The following is a 25,345-nucleotide window of genomic DNA, read 5'->3' on the forward strand; positions in this document are numbered from 1 at the left end:
TCACCCACTTCTACTGACAAGACCAAGAACACCTACCCCTAGAGCCACACAGAGGCCAGACACTCCCTGGCGCCCGAAGCGCTGTCTTCCGAGTCCCCAAGCGCACCCCCTGCCCAGACAAAAATAATATAAGGACCAAAGATAACACAGCCTTTGCGGAGGTGCACGTGGCCTAGGATTGGCGCTCAATTAGCATCAAGAAGGCCATGGCTGGCGAACAACAGGCACAACCAGCAGCTGCAGCATGTAGGCAGCAGGGCCATGGGCCAGAGGACTGGCAGGTGGGAGTGGGGGGAGGGCGGTGACACCCACAGAAGAAACAAAGAAACAGGAAGGAGGTCAGAGTCTGGTGATGAGAAAGGGCAAGAGGGGAAGAGGTGGCCCACGGGGAGCAGGTGGCCATGAGGACCAGATGGCTGTGAGAGAGACCCTTCCAAACTGGAGCTCAGCACTGGGGTCTGATGCTCCACGGGGCAGCTGTGCTGGGCACCTGGCCCTGGCCTGTCCCCTGCCCCTTCCCGGGGCAGCAGCCTCCTTCTCCCTCTCGGGGCACTGGGGTCAGAAGAAGCAGAACCCAGGGAGCAGGAGAGGGGAGGGACCCTCAGGCCCAAGGATGGGGTCAAAAGGGGCAACAGAGACAACAGTGGATAGAGAGATAGGGGCAGAGACAAGGAGACACAGAGAGACATAGAAGGAGGCAGAGGGGAGAAGGCGCTTTCTTCTTAAGGGACTTAAGACTATCACAGAGAAATAGAGACGGAGCAGAGAGGGAGACCGAGGGGGGTTGACAGAGCCGGGAAGAGAGGCTGAAACGGGCGCGGGAAGTAATGCTGGACGCCACCCCAAGGACCCCCGCAGCCCCCTGAGCGCTAGTGGGCTCAGCCAGGCCCCCACCTGCACACAAGCCTTCCCTCCCGGCTGTGTCGCAGTGAGTCCCGTGAGACGCATGCGGCCTCCAAGCTCCTCAGTGTGGGAGAAAGTCACCAGCACTTCCATAAAGGTGACACCCAGGCCCCACCTGCAGCTCGCAGCTACCCGACCGGAACTGACCCCCTGATACACACACCTGGTGTCTTCCCAGGGACCAGAGGCTGGCTCAGGGGGTCAGCAGAGTGCAAACAGCCCCACCAGGGAGGGCGCGGAGAGCAGAAGTCCCTGTGGTCCAGCCACTGGGGACCCATCAAGGAGGCTTCGGGTGGCCAAAGCCACAGCCCCCTACCCCTGGAGGGCAGGAGGAAGGGGAGGCCTTTCTCTCTTTACATCCCAGGACACTCCCCTGCAGGTTTTCTAACTCCTTGACCTGGATTTACCTTCTCTTTCTGGACAAACCACCTAAAGAAACTGAGGCACAGAGAGATTAAGAAACTTCCGCCAGTAACTTACTCATACTTTAAGGATAAGTTTTCCTTGTGGACATTAGTCAAATGGGGATGAAAATAATTCCAGGCAGAGGGAACAGTAGATGCAAAAGCCCAGAGGTGAGAGTCAGCATGAATATATTTGGGGAACCCTGGAAGAGGATGGAGGGTATTGGTCAGAGCTGCTAGTAGAAAAGACCCTTCAAGCGGTTCTGGAGGGAACGGATTGCAGGGGACGGGACTAGGGGCCTGTGAGACCAGGGAAGAGCCTGGGGTCCTGCTCCAGGCAGAAGATGGCCAAAGTGGGGCAGGAGGCCAGAGCCAGGTTGGAGCAGCTGAGCGGTCTTGACTTAGGGAACACCGCCACCAGGTGGTACCTATGGAGAACTACACCCTCCTTCATTGGTTCATTCAACAGTTATTTTTTGCAAGCACATAGCGTTCTCAATGTATTTGACCCCCAGAACGGATCACTTATAACACCTCCTCCCCATAAAATAACGTTATCTTTGGCAATAATCATAACATGAAACAAATAATAATGATGACCACAAAAGAAATGCAGACACCGAAAATGTATTTCCCTTCTGACATAATACTTTATGTAACAATGTAAATAATTATCCAGTAACTAACACGTGGATTTAATTAAACTGAAATATCTGCAAACAGCACAATTTCGGAAGCCACGAAATTGTACCATTGATGTAATTTTTCTTGGTTTGATCATTAGTTTTAAAACAATTAGTTAAAAAACAATTTTTGCCTTTTAATGGTGCTATTCAACGTCAGTAATACAGTTAGCTTATGAACTAATATGTGCATTTACCAACTCAAAATATATCGCATAGCTTGCAAACTTCACTGTTTTACATTTTAAACACAGAATCTTCAACTGGCTGCAGAGAATGACAAAATGGAAGAAACTGAGTTTGTGTCTTAATCTTTACAATCGCTGTGCTCTGCTTGTCTGTTTCGAATCTAAATGCAGGAAGATATCGTCTGGCAGGGCTTGGAGACCCTCAAACAATTCCAAATCATTACAGCTTTAGTCTCCAAACAAACACAGAGCTGAGAGTCTTCTTGTGTCTGGAGTTGACTCTATAACTGGGGGCTCTCTGAACTACTTTCCAGGTAGAATACAAAGTTCATTAAAGAATACGCTAACATGAAACCTACACATGAACTATTAAAATCCGTAAGCGGTAAAATCAGAGCGAGGTCCATACCTAGGTTAATAACCCCAATGTCAATTTCCTGGTTTCGACAACGCACTCACATCACCAAGGTTCTGGGGTCTCCTCTCGGGCGTCACCAGCCTGGGCCTCAAGCCCCCGTCCCCACACCCCACCCCACAGTGCCACAGAACAGCCCCAGGCTTTCTAGAGCTCCACAAAGAAAAAGAAAGAAAATCTACCTTCTCAGAAGCCGCAGAAAATCTCCTTGCCTCTCCCTGGCGCTGAGTCGGATGCATGGCCGCCCTGGAGCCCGCGGCTCTTCGGGGCCGGGCCCAGAGGAGGAGGCATTGCAGGGCATGGGGGCCAACTGCAGCCGAGCACGGGGGAGCAAGTCCGGAAAAGAAATGCAGGGGCCTGGCTCCACTTCACCCGACCTGTGCTCCAACACCCCAGTTCTTCATGTGGGGACACTGACGCGGAACACGCTTGGAGCCGGGTCTTCTCCTGAGCGGGACTGAGCCGGCTCTCGGGGCATCAGGGGATAAGGATTCCCAGCTGAGACTGTCTGGGCCCAGGGAGGAAGGGGAGGCAGCTGAGAAGGGCCCGAATGATAGAATCTCCTGAAGAGACTGTAAAATGCACGGGCTGCGGCTGAAAACACGCCGCGAACACGGGCAGCACCTGTCTCACGCCGGCCGTGAGGCTCCAGGAGCTGAGTGGCCAGCAGGCACGCGGCCCCTAAGTCCCCACGCTCACCTGCTGCAGCCCCTCACGCTGGTAAAGATGTCCCCAGGGCACAAGGGCGGGAAAGCCAGGCACCAGGCCCACATGAGAAAAGCTGTATCAAATATTGGAACGCCCGTGTGCGTTGCACCATCAGGCACTTCTCGTGGACCCCTTCCGATGACCCAGCCCCTTTCCTGGTCCCCCCGCCCTCACCCCGGAAAGATGAGGGATCTCACACGAGAGAGAAGATGCGTTTATTCCAATGATTGGGGACTTGCCACCTGAGAACTCTGAGAGTCCGCCCTTCTGGGCCCAGAGGAAGAAGGTTCCTTGCTGTAAGCAACACCACCTCAGCTCAGGGCCTCCCAGTAGATTCCAGCCCAGGATCACCTTGCCTGGGTCTCGGCCTCCTACCCCAGCCAGAGGGGCCAGGTGACCGGGCAGGGAATACTGGACCAGTGTGGGCCGGAGGCCTGAGCTGTCCCCGTTCTCACAGCCCAGCTGGTGGTGGGGAGAGAAACTGAGCTGGGCTCAGCCAGAATGGAGGTCCTGGAAGGGAGCTGAGGACACAGGAAGAAAAGCTGGGGCGTAGGGGCCGGCAGGCTGGAGCTCAGACACACACAGCCTCGGCCCCCTTTCCGCACGCGGCAGCGTCCGTGGGCTTGCTTGCCAAGCTGTAGTAGTAGGTGCGCATGCGCTGCTCCACGGTCAGGAAGTCTGGACGGTCCTCCCACCTGTGAGGGGTCGGGGAGATCCAGACTGCTGACCACACCCCCAGAACCCAACTTCAGCTGGTGGGTGGACATGCATGGGGCTCAGAAAGCAGTGGGGCTGGGGGGGGCGGGTATCGGGTAATAGAGGGGTCTCCTGTGTGAGAGGACTACAATTCCGGGGTTGCCGTATCGCCTAGTTGAAGAGCTGACATCCAGGATGGAGGGGAACCATATACTGAGTGCTGACTGGCCAAGACTTAGGGAAGGGAGCTCCCTGAGTGTAGGGGTGACAGCTGTTGACCACAGGGAGCTGGGATGTTGAACGTTGATGTACTGAGCATGTGTATTTGGTCAGGGTATTTGGGTGCTGGGTGCGGACTCACACGGATGCAAGTATGCTGCCCGCGAAGGAGAGGAACACTGCTGTGTGGGGGATGGGTTCAGCTTGTGGAGAGTCAGGGTATTAATGGGATGCGTGTGGAATATTCATGTATTGCGTTGGGGTGTTAGATGCTAGCCTCTTTGGGTATTGGGGTGTTGGTGTATGGTTTCCTGATAGAGGTTGAGTTAATACATGGTGGAGAAGGGATGGGCTGATCATTTCTTATTCATTTATCATAAGTAGGGTGTGTATTTATTGGAGTGCTTGGGTGTTTGGGTGTCAGTGTGAAAGGTGTTGGCCAGTGGAATAATGGATGCTGGGGCAGGAAAGGTATCAAGTATTGGAATGCCCGTGCATTGCAGGATTAGTGTAGGGTAATAGCTTGTTTGGGTGCAGGTTGCCTGTTGTGTGATGGGAAGGGGAGGTATTGATGGTGTTAGGAGTTGGCGTGTTCAAGCACCGGGCTTCGAGCAGACAGAGGTGGGAGGGCATTGAGTATCTGGGTGCTTTGGTGTTGGCCTGAATGGGTAATTAGGTGTTGAATGTTGGCTGATGGGAAACAGGAATTATATAATGGAGTATTATCGCATGCCCTGAGTATTGGTATCATAGTTTGGGTAACAGTACTGACTTGTCTGAGTGTTGCAGGATCATTTGAGTATTGGCTTGTGGGAGACTGAGGTTTTAGATGCTGAAGCAGTGGGTGTCCACAGGTAGGGTGCTGGGGTGCTGGACCAGTGGAGCTTTGTAGGGTCAGTCTTTTGGAGAGTTGAGCATAGATGCAGGGGGAATAAAGGTACCGAGGGTTGGAAAGGCCATGAATTGGGTGAGTCTTTGGGTGGGATGAGTTAGTTGAACTACTGGGCACCAAGACCTCCTGCCCCAGGCCTGGGTGTCAGTTCAGCCCAGTACCCTCCTGCCCGCTGGCACTTACTTGTAGGTCCAGCAGTCGCTCATGAGTTTGTACATTTCGGGTGGACACTCTGGTGGGCACTCCATCCGCTTGCCCTGCTCGATGAAGGCCATGACCTCGGGGCCCTTCATCTTCTGCTCAAGCCAGAGCCAAGTACACATGTGAGTAACCAGGGCCCCCTCCCCCCGGCCCGTCTTCCCACCCAGCTGTCCGCCCGCCTCTGCCCACACCTGCCTTGTAGGGCTTCTGGCCATAGGAGAAGGCTTCCCACATGGTGACCCCGTAGCCCCAGACGTCACTGCGGCTGGAGAACTTGCGGAAGTTGATGCACTCAGGCGCGTACCACTTGAGCGGCCACTTCCCCGCCGAGCGAGCCTGGAGGGTGGGAGATGCTGCCGGGACAGGGCTCGGGGACCCTCCACACCACCGCCTCCTCCACCTGGGCACCCCAGGGCTGGGGGCTCACGGTGTAGTAGCTGTCGTCAGCACCCAGTGCCTTGGAGAGACCAAAGTCGCTGATCTTGGCGTAGTGCCGGTTGACCAGGAGGACGTTGCGGGCCGCCAGGTCACGGTGCACAAAGTTCTTCTCCTCCAGGTACTTCATCCCCATGGACACCTGGTGCAGCAGCTCCGCCACGTTGCTGACGGGGATCTCCTCCCTGGGGTGCAGGGGAAGGCAGGGACAGCTGGGAGGGGACAGCCCAAGTCCCCAAGGGGGCAAAGCCCACTTCTCTGACCCAGCTGAGCCTCTGTTCAACAGGTGCTTACTGGGCACCTGCTGTGTGCCAGGCATGGGAGGGGGGACACGGCGTGAGCAAAACAGGCACAAACCTCTGCCCTCATCCAGGCTCGAGGCCTTAAATTTCATCCATATACTGGGATTCCCAGACTTAACACATTTACCTGCATCCTCTGTGTGCCCTCAGGGGGTCTCACAGGCATCTCAAAGATAATAAATAAAGACAAAGCCACGTTCCTGACTGTACAAACACACGCACGCACGCAACACACACACACGCACACACACACGCTCCTCTCTCTCCATCTTTTCATTTACTCAGAAGCACTGGTCTTGCCCTCAGCTCCTCTTCCTCACACCCAGTATCCAATCTATCCGCAAACCCTGGCAGCCCTGACTTCAAAATCCCTCCAGGATCCCCCTACTTCTCTCCACGTCTGCTTCTGCCACCCTGACCCAGCCATCATCATGGCCAGCCTGGACCAGAACAGCCACCTCTGCCCTCACCCGGCACGGTCTGTCCTTCCCACACTGGAGTCAGGTCCTGCCCCTCCTCGGCTCACAGCGTCCAGGGCTCCTACCTCACTCAGGGTAAATGTCCAAGTCCTCCCCACGGCCCACAAGGCCCTGCACCATCTGCCCCATCACCTCCCTGCCCACGTCAGCTCCCCGCTCCCCTGCACTCACTCTGCTTCAGCCTCAGGGCCCTACTCACAGTTCCTCTACCACACCAGGCGCCTCAGGACCTTTGCACCGGCTCTGCCCTCTGTCTGGACCACTCTTCCCCCAGAGATGCACTTGGCTGCCTCACCTTCTCACTTCTCACCTCCTACCCTGACACTCCCAACCCCCCTTTCCATAGTACTTACCTTCCAACATACTCTATACTTTATGGTATTATAATGATTATTTAAAGCCTCTCTTTCCCAACCAAAATACAGGGCAGAGAACTTTGTCTCTTTGTTTGCTGATAATCCCAAGTGCTGGTAATGGTCCCTGTCACAGAGAAATTGCCCAGTAAACACCCATGGGATAACTGAGTACATGAGCTGGGACCCGTGAAGGCACGCACTCCAGCAAGAGCTTGGGTTCAAGGTCATGTGCCTCTGAGAGTGTAAAATATTGTGTCGTGAGGGTAAGGGTTTGAGGCACGAGGGAACACAAATGAAACCAATTTCTTTGGATTCGAAATGGGCCAATTTTTTCTCTATAGGGCCTGAGAGTAAATATTTCAGCCTTTGCAGGACACATATGGTCTCCGCCACATAGTCCTCTTTGTTTTTTTCATAGACCTTTAAAAATGCGAAACCAGGCTGTACAAAACAAGCCTGGCTGCAGTTTTCCAACCCTGCTTTACGTCAAAGACCATCAACCATCGGCAACTTCCCGTGCGTCATGAATTGACCGAGAGAACAGAGGGGTCAGTTGTGACAGAGGGTAACACTTACAAAGCTCCTATAAGCAACGCCAGGCACCGTTCTGAGCACTTTCTATTGATAGACATCAACTCACTTGACCCTCACAAGAGCCCCTGGACATAAATACTGTGCATCGCTGTGGTACAAATGAGGAAACTGAGGCACAGATGAATTAAGAAACCCACCTGGGGTCACACCAGTTAGTGGCAGAGCCGAAAGTCAAACCTGGGGTCAGATCTGTCATGGGCGTGAGTGTGGGCAGCAGCTGTAAGTGTGTCTATAAACGCGGGGAAATGAGTGTGGAACACACCCGTGGGTGGACAGGATCATTCCCCCCCGCCCCCAGCCCCAAACACCTGGCCGGCCCAGAGGCTCACTTCTTCCCAAGCAGGAACTTGTGCAGCGGCCCGCCGCCCGCCATCTCCATCACCAGCATGAGGGCCTCGGCCTGGCAGACGCCGATGAGCCGCACGATGTAGGGGTTGTCCAGCTGGTGCATGATCTGTGCCTCCTGCATCATCTCGTCCTTGTCCGCCTTCTCCGTGCTCTGTTTCAACACCTTGATGGCCACGTCGATCTGCTTCCTGCCGTGACGCACGGAGGGACACGCGTGAGCTGGCACGGGCCTGGCCTGGCCCCCTCACCCCCACCCGACCTGCCTCTCCTCTCCCTGGACTTGTGTAGCAGATGCTGTGGTTTGCCGCCCAGTCCTCCCTGTAGCTCACAGCTCACAGCCAAGACCCTCCCAGGAACTGCCCCTCGCTGAAAAGAACCGGCTCAAAGTGTCACCCTGCCCAGGGGCAGCCTGCAAGTGACCAGCCTGTATCCAATGACCAGCCGATGGAGTGGACAAGGGGGACTCTGTTGCATCTGCAGCTCAGCCCAACTTCTCCCTGCCCCAGACCTGCCCCTCTCACTCCCTCTCGGGTGCTGCCCTGGGCTCCCCCAGGTAACTCCGCCTAGCAGGCAATTTCCAGTCCCAGCGTCTGTTTCCCAGGCAACCTGAAGTCACATCCTGGCTCCAACCCCCAAGGCCTTGGGAGGCAGCGCCCCCTCTGCCCCTCCCACAGTGGTTCCCCAGCCAAGGCTGGGCAGCCTACTTGCGCATGCGGTAGACGCCCTGGCGAACGGAGCCAAAGTTGCCGCAGCCAAGTTCTATGTCAGCCATGAGGAGGTTCTCGCGCTTCAGGAAGAGCTTCTTGTTTTTGAGCTCCTCGGGGTCGCTGTAGGGGCTCTCGTAAACGCTGGTGTCCATGGGCATCGATCGCGGCTTCTCTGAGGACGCTAGGCATGCTGGGCACACACACAGGCATGTGCTCCCAAGTCAGGAGCGGGGAGAGGGATGGGGGCTGAGCAGGGCAGGGCAGCCTCAGTGCCCCCCAGGCACGTGTGCCGCAAGGCACATGGTACACCATCCAGAGCATGCATGGGCACACGGGCACACGTGTGTGTTCATGTGCATGTGTGCATTTGTGTGCGCTCCTGGTCCCATCTGTGGGTGAGCTGGGAAGCCATGTCCAAGAGGAGTCTAATGTGCACATGTAACCATGTGTGCACTGGCTAGAGTGTGCACACACATGTGCCCCTGTGTGTTCACACATAACACCCACATACACTCTCACCCATGTCTCGGTGTGTGATGGAGGTCCAAAGGTGTGTCTGCACAGGTAACCAATATAGTGCCAGCTGAAGCGTGCACACCTGTGGGTGTGCGTGCACTGACACGTATGCACCCGTGTCACGCCTGCCCAGGTCTACGTATGCACCACGCAGCCATGTGTACAAGGGCTCCAGATGAGCCTCTCTGTGCACAGGCAACCGTGTATGTTCTCTGCACACACGTGCACAGGCTTACATCCACACATGAAACACACGAGCATCTGCGACAGTGCGTTTTAGGGACCTGGGCTCTGGAGCCTGCCTCCTTGGGTTCAAACCCCAGCTCCACCACTGCCTAGCTGCGGGGCATGACAGTTCCCGGCCCTCCTTCCTCTTCTGTAAAATGAGAATAATTACCATGACCGCCTCATGTGGCTTGTCGGGAGGATTCAGCAAAGCTCATACACCCAGTGAGCTTGGAGCACGACTAGCAGATAGTAGGTGCTTAACAGATGTGTGTCTGTACCCGGGGTGGCCCAGGCACGGCCAGGTCTACTCCCCTGCATGTCAGCATGCCCCCGGGCACATGCTCACAGCGGGCATGATGCATGTGCCCACGTGGACACCTGCAGGCACAGTGCATGCACAGGGCAACCAGGCCCACCGCCACAGGTCAGGCCTGGCCCACGTCCCTCCCCTGACACACCCCAGGGCCCAGCCAGGACCCTGCTCTTGGTCTGACATGAACCCCTACATACCTCCATCTCTGCCGACTCACCTGGCTCGGGGGTGTATCCATCTGAGTTGAGCGTGTCGATCCGTCTCTGAGGCTAAAGGTTATGGGGGCAGCAAGGGTCAGCAGGGCCAGAGCTGGGGGCACCCAGCCCCTCTCATGAGACCCACATCCTCTGAGGACTCCCAGAGATGGTGCTGGGGGTACCCTCTTCTGGTCCACGGCAGCCCCACTCTCCCCCCATCTCCTGCCCAGAGCCCCACCCTGGGAACAGGACCCATTGCCCACCCAGCTCCATCCCCAAGGCCCCAAGTCTACAGTGCTGCTGACTTACCTGGGTGAACGTGGATGGGTGGGCGGGGAGTGTGGGAGCAGCGGCCTCTGGGGGAGCAGAAGGGACAGTGAGGGGGTGGGGGCTGGGGTCTCCCGCTCACCCCTGCCCCCTGCTGCCCCGCTCACCTGAGCTGGCGCTGTTGTTGGGACAGGCCTCCTTTAGGCAGTAGATGAGCCCGTCAGCCTTCAGCTTCAGGTACTCCACCAGCTGCAGGGAGGAGCGTCAGGGCCGGGGCTCCCCTCCTCCCCAGGAGCCTGAGCACCCCGCCGCAGCCTCTCCCCACAACAGGGTGTGTGGGCGGCCTACCTGCCAGAGCGTGTCAAACTTGGTCCCCTCGGGAATGCAGTACTTGCCCGCCTTGTCCTGGCTGATGAGGTAGTGGTACACAGTCTTGCCGTAGATCAGAGACAGCGCGTAGGTGCCCTGCTCCTTCCGGGGTCTCAGCCTGGCGGGGGAAGGAGGGGGTGTCACCCCTACAACCACATGGGCCCCCTCCCCCGTGGTGCCCTCCTACTTAGGCCCCAGTTCCCACACACACGCCCTATGGGCTCTGTACCCCAGAGCCTCATGGAGAAGTGGCAGGGGCTGCGGGAGCTGAAGTCAGGCCCCACTCAACCTCCAGACCTACTGGTAACAGGCCGTGCTTGGGGCTGGCGGAGGGGGCGCTGGGGTGAGCAGAGAGGAGAATGGCCATGTTCACAGTCGTCCAAGGGCAGGCATGTGGCCATCCACAGGGGAATACTGGGCCACCCACGGTGGACATTCAGCCCTGCATGGCCTGATACTCAGCCACCCACAGCTGCACACTTGGCCATTCAGGGGGGAACACCTGGCCGTACACTGGGGGATACCTGGTCCTCCATGGCTGAATACCAGGCCACCCATGGCTGGACACTTTGCCACAGGTGTGGGGCGGGGAGACACTTGGCGATTCATGGAGGGATATTTTTTCATCTATGGTGGGCACAGAGCCACTCACGGGGGACACACAGACTTAAGACCATTCTCTTGGGGAGACAAAGCTGTTTCTATACGTAGAGTAATAAAGGTAAGTACAAGTCCATGGCTAGATCACAGGGCACCTTCGTACGCATCAGAACAAGTCACCTTGCCATCACAAGAGACCCACCAGTTATCAAAACAGATGACCTTTAACAGAATGAAACCCTTGATTGTCCTCTTCTGGAAATTTGCCAAAACAAATAAATCTTCCATGTCTATCAATCAGAATTAAGCCCCTAAAAGATGGTGCCTTCATGCAGTAAGAACCTGTCCAACCACACACACACATGCACACACACACATACACACACACAGACACACACAGACCAATTTAGGGCCACCTGCACCCTCCCATCCCATTGTAAAACTAGTCAGCAACTCCCACAAAATAGTTTTGTCTTGAGTTCCCGGCACAAGTTTCTATTCCAGGGTTAAGTGTAGATTTTTAATGGAGGAGGGAGGGGCAGCTGTTTCTGGAGGTGGTCTCAGGCTCTGTGGACACTGTAGACAACAGACCAATAATCTAGGGGATTGAACTAAGTTACACAAGAGCTGGCTGGGAGCGCACAGCAGGAAATAGCCATGGGATGACCCACAGGTAGGCACCATCAGAGTGTAAACTCTCAGGGCTTGGGCCCTGCCCATGGATATTAATTCACTGGACAAATATTTACTAAGTGTTGACCATATGCCGGGCACTATTCTAAGGGCAGGAGTACAGTGGTGAACAAGACAGACATGAGCCCACCTTGCAGCCCTTCCTTAGGCCAAAGAGACACAGAAATGTCCCCTAAATCTCCATGGCAAAACATGAGTGAGGGATGGAGGGGTGGCTGTGAATATCCCATCCATTGTCAGACAGCAAGTTCCCCAAAGAACAATGCAGTGAAGGCTGACATAGTGACCAGGGCAGCCTACCTGGACACGTGGAGAGAGAGGAAACAGGGTGGGGAGCAACAGGGGAGCACCAAAGGCAAGGAAGAGAATCCCACAACAAACTAAGAAATGCAAATGTCCCACAGAAAGGAAGGAGCTTCCATAACTAGACTGGTGGGCTGGCCTGGAGGTGATTGTCTCTAACTACTAGTTCTCTTCTTTTGAGAAGTGAAAATACTTCGTAAGGTCAAAACCTTAAGTTTTGAACTGACAACAAAAACTCAGTGCCCAGAGGGCAGACAGCAGAAGCAAGAAGAACTACAATTCTGCAGCCTGTGGAAAGAAAACCACATTTACAGAAAGATAGGGAAAATGAAAAGGCAGAGGACTTTATACCAGATGAAGGAACAAGACAAAACACCAAAAACAACTAAATGAAGTGGAGATAGGCAACCTTTCAGAAAAAGAATTCAGAATAATGATAGTAAAGGTGATCCAGAACCTCAGAAAAAGAATGGAGGCAGGGCTTCCCTATTGGCGCAGTGGTTGAGAGTCCGCCTGCCAATGCAGGGGACATGGGTTCATGCCCCGGTCCTGGAGGATTCCACATGCCATGGAGCGGCTGGGCCCGTGAGCCATGGCCACTGAGCCAGCACGTCTGAAGGCTCTGCTCCACAATGGGAGAGGCCACGGCAGTGAGAGGCCCGTGTACCGCAAAAAAAAAAAAAAAAAAAAAGAATGGAGGCAAAGATCGAGAAGATGCAAGAAATGTTTAACAAAGACCTAGAAGAATTAAAGAACAAACAAACAGAGATGAACAATACAATAACTGAAAAGAAAACTATACTAGAAGGAATCAATAGCAGAATAACTGAGGCAGAAGAATGGATAAGTGACCTGGAAGGCAGAATGGTGGAATTCACTGCCATGGAACAGAATAAAGAAAAAAGAATAAAAAGAAATAAAGATAGCCTAAGAGACCTCTGAGACAACATTAAATGCAACAACATTTGCATTATAGGGGTCCCAGAAGGAGAAGAGAGAGAGAAAGGACCCGAGAAAATATTTGAAGAGATTATAGTCAAAAACTTTCCTAACATGGGAAACGAAATAGCCACCCAAGTCCAGGAAGTGCAGAGAGTCCCAGGCAGGATAAACCCAAGGAGAAACATAACGAGACAGATAGCAATCAAACTGACAAAAATTAAAGACAAAGAAAAATTATTGAAAGCAACAAGGGAAAAATAACAAATAACATACAAGGGAACTCCCATAAGGTTAACAGCTCATTTCTCAGCAGAAACTCTACAAGCCAGAAGAGGGTGGCACAATACATTTAAAGTGATGAAAGGCAAGAACCTACAACCAAGATTACTCTAACTGGCAAGGATCTCCTTCAGATTTGACGGAGAAATCAAAACCTTTACAGACAAGCAAAAACTAAGAGAATTGAGCACCACCAAACCAGCGCCACAACAAATGCTAAAGGAACTTCTCTAAGTGGGAAACACAAGAGAAGAAAAGGACCTACAAAAACAAACCCATAACAATTAAGAAAATGGTAACAGAAACATACATATCAATAATTACCTTATATGTGAATGGATTAAATGCTCCAACCAAAAGACACAGGCTCACTGAATGGATACAAAAAACAAGATCCATATATATGCTGTCTACAAGTGACCCACTTCAGACCCAGGAACACATACAGACTGAAAGTGAGGGGGTGGAAAAAGATATTCCATGCAAATGGAAATCAAAAGAAAGCTGGAGTACCAATACTCATATAGAAAAAATAACCCTTAAAATAAAGAATGTTATAAGAGACAAGGAAAGACACTACATAATGATCAAGGGATCAATCCAGGAAGAAGATATAACAATTATAAATATATATGCACCCAAATAGGAGCACCTCAATACATAAGGCAACTGTTAAGAGCTATGAAAGAGGAAATCGACAGTAACATAATAATAGTGGGGTATTTTAACACCTCACTTACATCAATGGACAGATCATCCAGACAGAAAATTAATAAGGAAACAAAAGCTTTAAATGACATAACAGACGAGATAGATTTAATTGATATTTATAGGACATTCCATCCAAAAACAGCAGATTACACTTTCTTCTCAAGTGCACACGGAACATTCTCCAGGATAGATCACATCTTGGGTCACAAACCAAGCCTCGGTAAATTTAAGAAAATTGAAATCACATCAAGCATCTTTTCTGACCACAACACGATGAGATTAGAAATCAATGACAGGGAAAAAAACGCAAAAAACACAAACACATAGAGGCGAAATAATACGTTACTAAATAACCAAGAGATAACTCAAGATATCAAAGAGGAAATTAAAAAATACCTAGACACAAATTACAATGAAAACACGATGATCCAAAACCTATGGGATGCAGCAAAAGCAATTCTAAGAGGGAAGTTTATTGCAATACAAGCCTATCTCAAGAAACAAGAACGATCTCAAATAAACAATCTAACCTTACACCTAAAGGAACTAGAGAAAGGAGAACAAACAAAACCCAAAGTTAGCAGAAGGAAAGAAATCATAAATATCAGAGCAGAAATAATGAAATAGAAACAAAGAAAACAATAGCAAAGATCAATAAAACTAAAAGATGGTTCTTTGAGAAGATAAACAAAATTGATAAACCTTTAGCCAGACTCATCAAGAAAAAGAGGGAGAGGACTCAAATCAATAAAATTAGAAATGAAAAAGGAGAAGTTACAACAGACACTGCAGAAATACAAAGCATCCTAAGAGACTACTACAAGCAATTCTATGCCAATAAAATGGACAACCTGGAAGAAATGGACAAATTCTTAGAAAGGTGTAAACTTCCAAAACTGAAGCAGGAAGAAATAGAAAATATGAACAGACCAATCAAGTAATGAAATTCAAACTGTGATTAAAAATCTTCCAATAAAAAAAAAATCCAAGACCAGATGACTTCACAGGTGAATTCTATCAAACCTTTAGAGAAGAGCTAACCCCCATCCTTCTCAAACTCTTCCAAAAAATTGCAGAGGAAGAAACACTCCCAAATTCATTCTATGAAGTCACCATCACCTTGATACCAAAACCAGACAAAGTACTACAAAAAAAGAAAATTAAAGACCAATATAACTGATGAATACAGATACAAAAACCCTGAACAAAATACTAGCAAACAGAATGCACCAACACTTTAAAAGAATCGTATACCATGATCAAGTGGGATTTATCCCAGGGATGCAAGGATTCTTCAATACATGCAAATCAATCAATGTGATACACCATATTAACAAATAGAAGAATAAAAACCATATGATCATCTCAATAGATGCAGAAAAAGCTTTTGACAAAATTCAACACCCATTTATGATAAAAACTCTCCAGAAAGTGGGCATAGAGGGAACATATCTCAACATAATGAAAGCCATATATGACAAACCCACAGCAAACATCATTCTCAAAGGTGAAAAACTGAAAGCATTTCTGCTAAGATCAGGAACAGGTCAAGGATGTCCACTCTCACCGCTATTATTCAATATAGTTTTGGAAGTCCTAGCCACAGTAATCAGAGAAGAAAAAGAAATAAAAGGAATACAAATTGGAAAAGAAGAAGTAAAACTGTCACTGTTTGCAGATGACATGATACTATACATAGAGAATCCTAAAGATGCCACCAGGAAACTACTAGAGCTAAACAATGAATTTGGTAAGGTTGCAGGATACAAAATTAATGCACAGAAATCTCTTGCATTCCTATACACTAACAACGAAAGATCAGAAAGAGAATTTAAGGAAACAATCCCATTCACCATTGCAACAAAAAGAATAAAATACCTAGGAATAAACCTACCTAAGGAGGTAAAAGACCTGTACTCAGAAAGCTATAAGACACTGATGAAAGAAATCAAAGATGACACAAACAGATGGCGAGATATACCATGTTCTTGGATTGGAAGAATCAATATTGTGAAAATGACTATACTACCCAAAGCAATCTACAGATTCAATGCAATCCCTATCAAATTACCAGTGGCATTTTTTACAGAACTAGAAGAAAAAATCTTAAAATCTGTATGGAGACACAAAAGACCCCGAATAGCCAAAGCAGTCTTGAGGGGAAAAAGCGGAGCTGGAGGAATCAGACTCCCTGACTTCTGACTATACTACAAAGCTACAGTAATCAAGACAATATGGTACTGGCACAAAACCGGAAATATACATCAATGGAACAGGATAGAAAGCCCAGAGATAAAGCCACGCACCTATGGTCAACTAATCTATGACAAAGGAGACAAGGATATACAATGGCAAAAAGGCTGTCTCTTCAATAAGTGGTGCTGGGAAAACTGGTCAGCTACATGGAAAAGAATGAAATTAGAACACCCCCTAACACCATACACAAAAATAAACTCAAAATTGATTGGAGACCTAAATGTAAGACTGGACACCATAAAACTCTTAGAGGAAAACATAGGAAGAACACTCTTTGACATAAATCACAGCAAGATTTTTTTTGATCCACCTCCTAGAGTAATAGAAATGAAAATGAAAATAAACAAATGGGACCTAATGAAACTTAAAAGCTTTTGCAAAGCAAAGGAAACTACAAACAAGACAAAAAGACAACCCTCAGAATGGGAGAAAATATTTTCAAATGAATCAATAGCAAAGGATTAATCTCCAAAATATATAAACAGCTCATGCGGCTCAATATTAAAAAAAACAAACAACCTAATCACAAAATGGTCAGAAGACCTAAATAGACAGTTCTCCAAAGAAGACATACAGATGGCCAAGAAGCACATGAAAAGCTGCTCAACATCACTAATTATTAGAGAAATGCAAATCAAAACTACAATAAGGTAACACCTCACACCAGTTAGAATGGGCATCATCAGAAAAGCTACTAACAACAAATGCTGGAGAGGGTGTGGAGAAAAGGGAACCCTCTTGCACTGTTGGTGGGAATGTAAATTGATACAGCCACTATGGAGAACAGTATGGAGTTTCCTTAAAAAACTAAAAATAGAATTACCATATGACCCAGCAATCCCACTCCTGGGCATATACCCAGAGAAAACCATAATTCAAAAAGACACATGCGGGCCTCCCTGGTGGCGCAAGTGGTTGGGAGTCCGCCTGCCGATGCAGGGGATACGGGTTCGCGCCCCGGTCTGGGAGGATCCCATATGCCGCGGGGCGGCTGGGCCCGTGAGCCATGGCCGCTGAGCCTGCGCGTCCGGAGCCTGCGCGTCCGGAGCCTGTGCTCCGCAACGGGGGAGGCCACAACAGTGAGAGGCCCGCATACCGCAAAAAAAAAAAAAAAAGACACATGCACCCCAATGCTCAATGCAGCACTATTTCTAACAGCCAAGTCATGGAAGCAACCTAAATGCCCATCGACAGACGAATGCATAAAGAAGATGTGGTACATATATACAGTGGAATATTACTCAGCCATAAAAAAGAACGAACTTGGGTCATTTATAGAGACGTGGATGGACCTAGAGACTGTCATACAGAGTGAAGTAAGTCAGAAAGAGAAAAACAAATATCATGTATTAACACATATATGTGGAACCTAGAAAAATCGTACAGATGAACCGGTTTGCAGGGCAGAAATAGAGACACAGATGTAGAGGACAAACGTATGGACACCAAGGGGGGAAAGTGGGGGTGGGGGTGGGGGTGGGATGAATTGGGAGATTGGGATTGACATGTATACACTAATATGTATAAAATAGATAACTAATAAGAAGCTGCTGTATAAAAAATAAATAAATAAAATTCAAAAATTCAAGAAAACAAAAAATAAAAAAACTCAATGCTCAGCCGCTCACCAGCAAACGTGTGTGGAATACTGAAAAAAAACAGCACAATATTAGACCTTTCTTCCCATCAATAAGTGGAATCTAGTTCTATATCTCCTGAATCAGGGATTGACCATGTGACTTGCTTTGGTCAATAAGACATTAGCAGGACTTCCCTGGTGGCGCAGTGGTTGAGAGTCGGCCTGCCGATGCAGGGGACACAGGTTCGTTCCCCAGTCCGGGAGGATTCCCACATGCCGTGGAGCGGCTGGGCCCGTGAGCCATGGCCGCTGAGCCTGCACATCCGGAGCCTGTGCTCTGCAACGGGAGAGGCCACAACAGTGAGAGGCCCGTGTACCACAAAAAAAAAAAAAAAAAAAAAAAAAAAGACATTAGCAAACAGGACACAAGGAGAGGCTGGAAAAGTGGTTGACACTGGGGCTTGCCTGCCCTTTCTTGCTTCTCCTAGCAGCCCTGCAACGACCACACTAGCCTGCTGGAGAAGCCCTATGAAGGAGAACCAAGGCATCCCAGGCTGCCATTTGCCAGACATGTGAGTGAGGCCATCCCAGACCATCAAGACCCAGTCAATCCTTCAGCTGACTGCGGCCACACGAGTGAGCTCAAAAGAAACCAGCTGAATAACCACCCAGCTGAACTAAGCCCAAATAGCCAAACCATTGAATCAAGGGTGAATAAATGAATGTTATTTTAAGATACAACAGTTTAGGGTGGTTTGTTACACAGCAAAGGCTAACTGATACACTGTCTTTGGAAAGAGACATGTGAGTTCACAAAAAAGCAGCCACCAACCCCACGTAGGCAAAGACTACTATACTGGTGTGGTCATCATATATATTTCAATGTCACAAATTCTACTTTATTTACCAAAAAACCACCAGGTGGTGGCAGTTCTTCATCCTTGGAGTTCAAGCCTGAACTTAAACTAGAGGTACAGGCTAAGAAATCAACTTGTATCTCCACTTTTTTTTTTTTTTTTTTTTGGCTATGCCATGAGACTTGTGGGATCTTAATTCCCCAACCAGGGATCAAACCTGTGCCCCCTGCAATGGAAGCATGCAGTCCTAACCACTGGACTGCCAGGGAATTCCCTCCACTTTAAAAATAATATATAGAACCTGATAACAGTGAAAAAAATAAGAGCTACCATTTATTAAGATACTGCTTCTAAATTCTCCACATATTTGTCATTTAATCTTCACAGCATTCTCCACAAGATACCTACCTTGTCCTATTATTATCCACATTTTGCAGAGGAGGAAGCTGAGGCTCAAGAACGCTACACCTCTTGCCTAAACTGCACAGTTGATTATGGGTAAAGCCAGGATGCAAATCCATTTCTGACTCTCCAGTTAATTGCTACATGGGACTGACACCCAGCCCAGCCACAGCAAGTTGCTTCTTCTCCGTGTGCCTCAGTTTCCTCACATGTAAAATGAAAAAACAGAACTAACCCAGACTTTAGGGCTCCAAAGATGAGGTTCAGGATCAACCATGATCTCATATAACTGTAGGCATAATCTTTGGGGTAAAAATGTTTTGGGGATTGTGAGAAGGGTTCAGCTTCACTAAAATTCCCAAAGGGGTCAGTGATCCATTAAGAAACAATTAACAATATGTTCTTGAAGGCCCTTTCCAGGGTTCAAGTGTCTTTTCAAGTTGAATCAACCAGTCCCACAGATGCTACAATTATGCAGAAAGGAAGCGAGCTTTGACAGCAAACAGCATTAGGTATAATTCCATCCATTCATCAGCAGCTCTGAGCAGTGGTCACTGGTAAGCATTCCAGGCCACGGTGGTGTGTCTTTCTATCACACCCGCACCCTTACCACAGAACTAGACAAGTCCTGGGCTTGTCCCAGGCATCATGATGCATCAGGGATGTTCCTTCACCCCTGCCCCATGAGAGGTTCTGCGCCTACAGCTTTGACCTTCAGCCCCTAACTACCCACAGACTGAGAAAGCAGTTATTGACAACAGGAACCACAAGAAAAATCTACTTCTGTCAGAAGCATGCCCTGCCTAATTTTCCAGGAGTCTGGTTCATGGTGGTGGCTTCTGGTCTCTTGACATTTTCCTGCATGAGCCACTGTCTCTCATATAATGTCACTGCTCCAACTGCTTCTGAACCCCAGCATCAGCCCCAGTCTCTACACTGTACCCAGATCCTAGCTCCCTCAGCCTCAGCCTTCTGTGGCCAATGCTGTTCCTACCCACCTCTGAGACTTCAAGCCACCTCGATATCCAAAGCACCTACAGCCGCTGGCCCTGCTTCTCCAGAGATTCCTCTTATCCCAACAGACTGGTTAACTCCAAGCCTGTTATAAACTCTGCTGTGTTAATGGAGAAAGTTTGCCAACTTTTCCTTTGGGCAGTGGAATTCTTTGTCAAGCAACATCTTCCATAGACACTTAAGATATGAAACACGTCAAAGCTGAGCTGGGGGGACTTCCCTGGTGGCGCAGTGATTAAGAATTCTCCTGCCAATGCAGGGGACATGGGTTCGAGCCCTGGTCCAGGAAGATCCCACATGCTGCAGAGCAACTAAGCCCATGCTCCACAACTACTGAGCCTGCGCTCTAGAGCCCGTACGCCACAACTACTGGAGCCCGTGTGCCACAACTACTGAAGCCCACGCACCTAGAGCCCATGCTCCACAACCAGAGAAGCCACCACAATGAGAAGCCCGTGCACCACAAGGAAGAGTAGCCCCTGCTCGCCACAACTAGAGAAGCCCACATGCAGCAATAAAGACCCAACACAGCCAAAAATTAATTAATTAATTAATTTAAAAAAAAAGCTGAGTTGGGATGGGGCTCAGAATCCCCCCCCCTGCTCCACCCTCTACTCACTTTTTCCACCCCCTCCCCCCAGAATCTTTTGATACTGTCGGGGGCCTTAGGGAATCTGGGAGAAAGTTTTAAACCATTGGAATGGTGGAATCATTATCTCTATGAGTATGTGTGTTTGTGTGAGGTAGGAAGGAGAGATGGGGGAAGGGAGGGGTGGGGAGGAAAGAAAAACCAAGACAAAAGAGAGGCAAAGACTGTGAGGTGATGAAAGGCTGAATTGGGGACATGAGATGAAACCAGAGAAGGGAACCTAGATTGTAAAAAGAAAGAAAAATGAAATTACATGTTACAAAGGAGAAAGCAGCTACAAGGAGAAAGAATTGGCTGCACCAACAGGAAAGTTGGAGGACACTCCTTCGTTGTGTCCAGCTTGGGGAGAGCCCCTGGACACTCAGGTACCTGGGGTAACTTGTGCAAGAGCAAGTGAGATGTGAACGTGGGGAGATGTGTGACCAATGGTCGAAAAGGTCTTGGTGAGCATCACGCTTGATGGGGGGAGCGTGCAGCATCCTGATGAAGCAGGTAACAAACATCTGGACAAGTACCAGCCATCACTAGGTTCTAGAAGGTGGAGCCCTCTAGAAGGACCAGATGCAGGCTCTGCCTTCAAGTTCCTAGTCCAAAAGGAAAGATGCCCCAAATGCCCACATTTGAGATGCGCATCACCCTCATTATGGCCTCCTTGTTCTAATCCTCTGATAGACTGTTTGTAAAACTGGCTGCCTCAATTCCTCTCCCTTGGGTAGTCCCTGCCCCACAGTGACTCTGGTCTGAGCCAAGTGGCTTGCTTTGGCCAAGAGGACATCAGTAACGTTACACAAGCAGAGGCTTGAAAAGTGCTTGTGTATTGTAACTTGCCTTCTCTGACTGTCCTTGGGAACCCTGCAACCACCACCATGTGAACAAGTCCAGGCTAGCCTGCTCGATGATGACAGCACTGCAGCCTACTCATCCCTATCGCCCAGGTGATGCTGAGCCAATAGCCAGAGCCATGGTTATCCCAATCTATTCAGTCCCGGCCCAGCTGACCTAAACCAGAAGGACTACTCAGCTGACTCACAGAATCATGAGAAGTAACAAACTGTTGTTTTGAGTCAGTAAGTCTTGGGACAGCTTGTTACACAGCAAAAGCTAACTGATACAAATGCAAAGTTGAGTTTCCCTCTTAGAGAAAACAGACCTATCTTAATTTGTTCATAAGCCGTCCTTGCAGCTGAGTATTATCTGTAACATGCAATTACAGCCTAAATTTACAGCCTAAATCTGTTAGGCAGGGTGAAAAAAAAATTATTTTATCAGCTGACAGTAGAGCCTTGTAGAGGGACCTGCATCTTGTGGGAGACCTGCAGGTAATCTGGTACACATGCTCAAACCTCACATGGGTGGGAGAAGTCAAGGGAAAGGGGTCAGTTCCTCCAAGTGGGATGGCCCCAGGAGAGGGAACAGCCCGGCAGGGAGGTGGGTGAGAGCAAGGATTCAGCCAGGCAGGATCTCAGGCCAAGAAGCAACCATGAGAAGGGAGACCCTTGAGAATTAACATCTCAAGGGGAGGATGCTAGACTTCCTGAGGTCACAGGAAAGAGACAGGCACCAAGTTTCTCCATATCTCAAGGCCTGAGTGGCCTCAGCTGACATCTGGATAACATCTGCTATACAACGAACCCATGTCCAGACCAGAAAGCAGCAGCCCCAGCAGGGGGCTTTAGACGGACCCTTTCATAATAACAAACTCACGAACAGCCACATGGTTCAGCTGTGGCTCATGCTCAGGCAGAGATACACACATTCACCCACTTAGAATAACACTTAGTGCATTTTTACTATATGCCAGGTACTATACTATTGCTTTACACATATTAATTCCTGCGATCCCATAAGAGACCCTTGGGTAGGTACTACCACCATCCACAGTGCAGTTAGAGGGAGTTGCTTCAACGCTCTCCCAGCGCTCCTACCTCACTCAGGGTCAAAGCCAAAGTCACCTCCCTGCCTTCTCCCCCTCCCACTCCAGTCCTCACTTACTAAGCTCCAAGCACACTGGCCTCCTTGCTGCTTCTGGAACGTGCCAAGAACCTCCTCCTGGTCTGTGTTCTTGCCAGGAACACCTTCTCCCAGAGAGCTCACAGCCCACTTCTCACCTCCTTCGGTTCTTTACGCAGAAGCCACCCGATCGGAGAGGCCTTTTCTGGCCACCTAAGCTCAACGTGGAGGCCTCCTCCCCAGCTCCACATACAGCACTTGCCACCGTCTGACATACTCTATGTTTTAGCGATTCATCTGTCCTCAACGCCCGGAACAGTGCATGTGGTAACTGTTCAACAAATATTTGGTGAATGCAGGAGAGGAAATCCAAGTAGGCAGCTCCGATACCTGCCCAGCGTTCCCAGCTGGTAAGTAGCAGACGCTGGATTCCAACCCAAGCCGCCCAACTCTGAAGTCCTCACCACTGCTGCCCCTTTCGCATATCACGTCCCTGCGCACATTCAGAAAACCACTACCCACTCACACTTGTGAGCGCAGCCACACCCCTCACCGCCCACCTGCACAGAGATCTGCCCCAGCCTCACCGCCCCACAGCCCCAGGTTCCAAGCCCCACATACAGGAACTTGCCGTCTGTCTGTGAGCCTGAGTAGAGTTTGCGCTCCGCCTCCTCGCGCGTCAGGCTGCTGTGGTACCAGGGCATCCGCTCGTGAGCCGTCGTGGCAATGAGCTTCTCCACCTGAGGGGCCTGGCTGATGATGGCCTGCTCCAGGGCCTCGCCCTAGGGAAGAACGGGAGAGTGGAGACTTGTGTCTCGCGGCCACAGGACACCTCTTCCGTCTCCTGGACCCTCCCAATTGCCTCTTCCACATGAGACACGCCACCCACCCAAGGGCACCTAGGGGGTGAGTCATTTAGGCTGTTAAGGAAAGCCACGCCCCCTCATCTCTATGGTCCCGCCCCGAGCCATCCAGGCCCCGCCCATCCAGGGCCACGGCCCAGGCCCCGCCTTCTAGCCGGCCCCAAGCTCATCTCCAGCTTGAAGATCTGACACACTGGTAATCGTGCCCCGTGGTGGACTGCATGTTGTCGAAGACCACAACCCACCGCCCCTGCCGGCCAACCTACCCCAGAGCACCGCCCCCACCATCCTCTCAGGCCCCTCTCCCAGCCCAAGCCTCGCCTCCTCTGGACTCAGCGTGACCTCCACCTAGCCATCTGCCTCGGACAAGCACCATAGCATCGCTCAGGCCCCTGCCTCCGAGGCATCCTCCCAGGCCCGCCCCCAGTCAGGCCCCAACCCTCCAGCATCTAAAACGGGCGCAGCACAGCATAATACAGGCTGGCGAAGACCACCACTCTCCCCCAGTTCCATTGCTCCCTCGGCCCCAAGAGCCCGCCCTTCCCGGCTCCGCCTTCCCAAGGCCCGCCCCTCCGGCCCCGCCCTCCCAAGACCCGCCCCTTCGGCCCCGCGCTCTCACCTCTAGTTTCCAAGTCTGGCGCACGTAGTCGCGCACCATGGCATCGCGTAGGCTGTCGAAGACCCCGGGCTGCGGCTCGAACCCCGACGGCCGGTTGCACGGCTTGCGCAGGTTGCAGGGCAGCCCGTCGGGGTCGCGCGAATAGAACTCGCAGAGCTCAGCGGGGCCGCAGTGCGCTTTTCCGCCCGCAATAGCGTAGGTGCCGTTGAGCTGGCGCTCGATGGGGAAGTGGTGGAAGCGCACGTCGTGCACGAGCGAGAGCACATAGCCGCCCAGAGAGCGCAGGCACTGGCGCAGCAGGAAGAGCCCGTCGGCCATGCCCGCCAGCTTCAGGTGCTCCTCGGCCTCGGCGCGCGAGATGCTGCCGTAGAAGAAGGGCAGGTGCGCCGCGGGGTCCGGCATCGCCGCCGCTGCCCTGAGCAGGGTGCGGGCCCCTGCGCCTCTTCAGACTCTGCGGGTTCAGAGCGGGATTGGGGGCACGTCAGGGCCTCGGTTTCCCTTCCTGAACCCGTCCATTGTACCCAGAGATAGTAGGAGAGAGCCCGCATTAAAGGGCATCCGTGCGGCACAGCTGAGTGTGCTGATCGTGCAGAGCCTGATGTGTGCCGGAGCCAACTTGGAAAGGAGGCTCAGCCTAGGGGACTCAGACTGGGGAGTCCCAAACCAGCCTTTGACTTCTCAGACCTAGTACGGAGCGCCCCACTCGCCACCACACAAAAGCACCTGTAACCAGTCATCCACCTCCCAAACACGTGTTGAATTCTTACTGTGTTTCAGGCTGGAGATATGGGTGAATAAGAGACATGGTCCCTGCCCTCCTGAAGATAACAGTCTGAGGGAGAGGGGATGCAATAAACAAGGATAGACAAAAATAATTACAGATTGAGGTCAGTGTTCTAAAGGAAATAAATAGAGTGAGATCAAGAGGGAAGAAGCCACTGTAGCTGGGATGGTCACATTCTTTGCGGAGGTAGCATTTGAGCTGAGATCCGAAGGAAAAGGAGGAGCCCACTTCTCAAAAAGCATGGAGGGGGGCTTCCCTGGTGGCGCAGTGGTTGAGGGTCCGTCTGCCGATGTGGGGGTCGCGGGTTCGTGCCCCGGTCCAGGAGGATCCCACGTGCCGCGGGGCGGCTGGGCCCGTGGGCCGTGGCCACTGGGCCTGCACGTCCGGGGCCTGTGCTCCGCAGCGGGAGGGGCCGCAGCGGTGA

The 25,345-nt window shown here is 50.9% G+C and overlaps 1 protein-coding gene across 1 annotated transcript; it reads right to left on the reverse strand.

Moving 5' to 3' along the window:
• Positions 1-3,522: 3,522 nt before the first annotated feature.
• LOC132501638 (tyrosine-protein kinase ZAP-70) lies at positions 3,523-24,545 on the reverse strand. Its single transcript, XM_060117300.1, has 12 exons — positions 24,138-24,545; positions 23,277-23,437; positions 10,400-10,538; positions 10,219-10,300; positions 10,094-10,140; positions 9,805-9,856; positions 8,528-8,720; positions 7,805-8,011; positions 5,737-5,929; positions 5,505-5,645; positions 5,292-5,404; positions 3,523-3,996 (listed from the first exon to the last, which is right to left on the reverse strand). The coding sequence occupies exons 1-12, from the start codon at positions 24,537-24,539 to the stop codon at positions 3,873-3,875; spliced, it is 1,854 nt and encodes a 617-aa protein (XP_059973283.1). The 5' UTR covers positions 24,540-24,545; the 3' UTR covers positions 3,523-3,872.
• Between the last annotated feature and the right edge of the window lie 800 nt (positions 24,546-25,345).

This window comes from Mesoplodon densirostris, chromosome 14 (assembly GCF_025265405.1).
Source record: "Mesoplodon densirostris isolate mMesDen1 chromosome 14, mMesDen1 primary haplotype, whole genome shotgun sequence".
NCBI lineage: Eukaryota > Metazoa > Chordata > Mammalia > Artiodactyla > Ziphiidae > Mesoplodon > Mesoplodon densirostris.